The sequence below is a fragment of the Sinocyclocheilus anshuiensis genome, unplaced genomic scaffold, assembly GCF_001515605.1.
Source record: "Sinocyclocheilus anshuiensis isolate Anshui unplaced genomic scaffold, SAMN03320099.WGS_v1.1 scaffold1423, whole genome shotgun sequence".
Taxonomy (NCBI): domain Eukaryota; kingdom Metazoa; phylum Chordata; class Actinopteri; order Cypriniformes; family Cyprinidae; genus Sinocyclocheilus; species Sinocyclocheilus anshuiensis.
This window is the reverse complement of record NW_015536552.1, coordinates 117,134-121,272: the sequence shown is the minus strand read 5'-3', so window position 1 is coordinate 121,272 and position 4,139 is coordinate 117,134. Positions and strand designations below refer to the sequence as shown.

Below are 4,139 nucleotides of genomic sequence, written 5' to 3'. Positions count from 1 at the left end.
AACACATTGCATTACACCAAATACACAACATAATGTTCTTTTTAGCAACGTCATATGACCCCTTTAAATACAAGTCTTTTGCCTTGTCCAAATACCCACACTTGCGGTCTTGCCCACTTGAGAGCGTGTGCGCGCGACAGGAAGTAAGTGTGCAAGACTGTCCTAGGTCTTAAAAACGCCAGAGCGCAGTGCCCTTAACGCACACTAAACCCGCACTATGTCGAATACCGCTCCGGAGCACTATTCGAGGCTTCGTGTATCCCATGTGCATCATGTTCAGGAAATAAATCATGAGACTTTTTCCCGAGATCTCGCGAGAGGTCACGGAAACCTTTCCAATGCAAGTTAATAACTGAAAAATTAGTGTTTACTATTGTCATTTTGCATTATTGACACACTATTTTCCTAATTAAGGCTGTTCAGTTGCTTTGACACAATCTGTATTGTTAAAAGCGTTATATAAATAAAGGTGACTTGACTTGACTTGACTTGTCCCATCAGGTAATGAAAAGTTCAACACACACTTGTGGTCTTCATCCTCACTTGAACACTTGGGCCAAATACAGGAAATACGTCATATAAGTGTTCAAGTGGTCAAGTGCAAAGACCGCATGTGTGGGTATTTGGACAAGGCATTCGTCCTCAGCATGTATTATGTTCTCGCGCACTGGCTAACAGCGTAGCCAATGAGCTTCAAGGAAAGGCATGGCGTCACTTTCTGTTGTGGAAGTCAGTGGGGTAAATCGGTCAAGCTCGGTTAAATACAACAACTTGAACTTGCATCTTTGTTCCTGGTGTCGTTGTAGAGATACGGCGTAAGACTTGTTCTAATTCGCTTCGTTTCGGAAGGTATTTGTTTTTCTGTACGTTTTTGGGCTTTATTCAGGTAACCGTTACTGATGCGGTTTAATGTGTGCTTGGTGAAAAACTCTTATTGGATAATTAAGTAAATTCGCAATGAAATCGTTCGAAACTCGAAAGGCATGTCAGGACGTTTATAAACTATATAAGCATTATTAAAAAAACGTGACAACAGCTAGACAGACTTAATCATGACCGATAATAGGTGGACTACAGCTCTACAGACCGCTGTGTCATGGCATGTGGGTTGTTTACAAGTAATTGGGTCTGTAACAGATGGTCACATTGTTTTAGCAGGATTGATAGATTTCATTTATATCATATGTGTTAGTTTATATTTTGCTCAGAGAAGTAAACGGTTTCCAACAGCTGACAGCTGATGGTTGAAACTGGTGGTTGAAGGTTGAGACTTACTTCAAGGTAAATCTATTGTTGTGAGAGTTAAAAAAGAAGTAAAAAAAAGAAAAAAAAAAGAAGTGCAAGCAGTGGGCAAATCCCCTTTTCTGCAGTTTCAAATACACGTAATACTGCTAGTACATTCAGCCTAGACCAGTAAAATTAACAGCTATGTTCTAATGAGTTTTTTTTCTTCTGTGTGTGTGTCTTTTAAAACATAAATTGAATATGTTCATTAATTATGTTTCAATTGATTTACACTTCTAGGAAAAAAATTAGGATTTTTTTTCTACGTAAGAGTGGACCTCCTTGCGGTGGTCACGATGTTACTAGCTATACACTAATTACTTTAATTTAATTAGAAATTAACACATTTTACAAATGAATCATTAGTGAGAAATGCATCTGTAAATAACATGTTTCTATTAAATTTATTTTTCATCACCTGTTAGTATTAAATACAATACCATCATATCAGTCATTGGCGCAATAAACAAAAAAATCACTTGGTGGACCTTTAAAAAATGAACCAGCTACTTGTTTATTACTTTTCATCAATAGCACAGAGATCTGTGGTTGAATTACATCACAGCCATGCACGCGGTGACACTAAGAGACCTGATGCGGATATGGATGCTGTTTCTGTGGTGTGCATCATGTAACTGTGGACCAGATCCCAGGAAGCGGGAGGCTCTGATAAGGCTGGAAGCATCTAGACGGACAGGAGGCAACATAACACTGAACGAGAGAGAGAAACTGCTTGACAGAAAGCTTCAGAAACTGAAGCAGCATGATATGGAAGCAGGACACTTCCCACCGTCCATGCATTTCTTCAAGGCTAAGCGCTTCATTGATCAAAGTCCTGTGTTTAGTTTGCTTCAGAAGATGCCTAAAGGTGCTGTAATCTAATAATGCAGACTCATTGAGTAGTTTGTGTGTGTGTGTGTGTGTGTGTGTGTATGTATATATATATGTATGGTCACACTTTATTTTAAGGTCCATTTCTCACTAACTATTAACTATGACTTTTGCCAGAAAGACACTACAAAATATTTAAACTCCACCTAGGCTTAAGTATGATGATTTATCTGATCTTTTGTCCAGGTGCCGCCCTGCATGTTCATGACTTTGCTATGGTGGGTGTGGATTGGCTGGTGAAGAACGTGACCTACAGAGATAACTGCTACGTGTGCTTCACAGATGAGCAGACCGTGCAGTTTATCTTCTCCTCTGGGCAGCCTGCGTCTCGTCCACGCTGCTCCTCATGGACTTTGCTCAGATCCCTCAGGGAGAAGATTAAAAACAGCACTGATTTGGACAACAGGTATATGCTGAAAAAACGGCAGTGAATCTGAGACTGGAGGTGAGGGATGTTTGTCTCAAATGTTAATTTGCCTCCACAGTTTCAATCGAAATCTCACACTCTTCACCGAGGACCCAGATAGAGCCTATCCTAGGCAAGAAACTGTGTGGAAGAGATTTGAGCAGGCATTCTTGGTGGCCTACGGGTTGGTCACCTATGCACCTGTGTTTAAAGACTACCTCTATGAAGGTCTCAGACAGTTTTATGAGGACAACATCATGTATGTGGAAATCAGGGCGCTGCTGCCAGCGGTATGGATGAATTTCCCCTTAAAAAAATAAAGAAAATCAATTAAAAATTGTGTGTACTGTAAATAAATACTAAAATGTGCTCATTTTTATTATAATTTCAAGACATATGAACTTGATGGCAGATTAAATAACAAGGACTGGAGTATGGGGGCCTGCCAGGACGTTGTGAAAAGATTTACAGCAAACTTCCCAGACTTCCTAGGGGCTCAAGTGATTTTTACCGTCCACAGGTGAGAGAAACGTTGTAAATTAGAATGTAAATTATTATTGTGATGCAAAGCTGAGTTTTCATCAGTCATTAATCCAGTCTTCAGTGTCACATAATCCTTCATAAATCATTCTAATATGCTGATTTGGTGTTTAACAAACATTTCTTATTATTATCAATGTTGAAAACAGTTGTGCTTCTTAATATTTTTGTGGAAACCTTGATATATATATTTTTTTAGGATTCTTTGGTGAATAGAAAGTTCAAAAGAACAGTGTTTATTTGAAATCGAAGTCTTTTGTAACATTAGAAATATTTGATTCGATTTCATTTCCTGTTGCTCTTAGGGGTATAAATGCAACTGAGGCGGTGAAGACAGTAGAGGAAGCAATGACACTACACAGGGACTTTCCAGATATCATGGCAGGCTTTGACTTTGTGAGTGTATGATGAGCATATTGCTGAAATACACAATTTGTGAATAAACTTTGAAGGAAACATTTGATTTTATAACTCCAGGTAGGACAGGAAGACCTTGGAAGACCTCTGTGGTACTTCAAGGACGCTTTGAGTCTACCTGAAGACAGGGGTGTTAACCTGCCCTACTTTTTCCACGCAGGAGAGACAGGTTTCTTTTGACATCTTGGTTCTTTCATCTGGTACAAAGCAGTGTAACTCAAAGTTGTCCTTTAGGCTCAAAAAGATTGAGTGCTTGTTCTTTTTTACAGTTGCTATAGTAAAATCTGGTAACTTCATTTGCTTTTCCCACACAGATTCACAGGGAACAGATGTAGATCAGAACCTCATGGATGCTCTTCTATTCAACACCACACGTATAGGTCATGGCTTTGCTTTGGCACGTCATCCTGTAGTTAAAGAGTTGTCTAGAAAGATGGATGTACCAATTGAAGTCTGTCCAATCTCAAATCAGGTATATCATCACTCATTATGCCTTTAAAGTGGAAGAAAATTAATACTCCTGCTTTCCATGATTCAGTCCATTTCCAATGGATAAGTCTTGCCCTCCTTTTTTTTTTTTTTTTTTTTTTTGGTTTTCTCC

At 39.0% G+C, this 4,139-nt stretch overlaps 1 protein-coding gene across 5 annotated transcripts in view; it reads left to right on the top strand.

Moving 5' to 3' along the window:
- Positions 1–595: 595 nt before the first annotated feature.
- LOC107700932 (adenosine deaminase CECR1-A-like) overlaps positions 596–4,139 on the top strand; it is a 9,638-nt gene continuing 6,094 nt past the window's right edge. The window contains exons 1-8 of one of the 5 annotated variants that reach the window (XM_016502814.1): positions 596–738; positions 1,819–2,152; positions 2,362–2,581; positions 2,661–2,871; positions 2,974–3,101; positions 3,427–3,517; positions 3,599–3,707; positions 3,853–4,010. In XM_016502814.1, coding sequence (XP_016358300.1) covers positions 706–738; positions 1,819–2,152; positions 2,362–2,581; positions 2,661–2,871; positions 2,974–3,101; positions 3,427–3,517; positions 3,599–3,707; positions 3,853–4,010 — 1,284 coding nt within the window. In that variant the 5' untranslated portion in view covers positions 596–705. The other 4 variants (XM_016502823.1, XM_016502828.1, XM_016502806.1 and 1 more) reach the window with 4 other exon arrangements.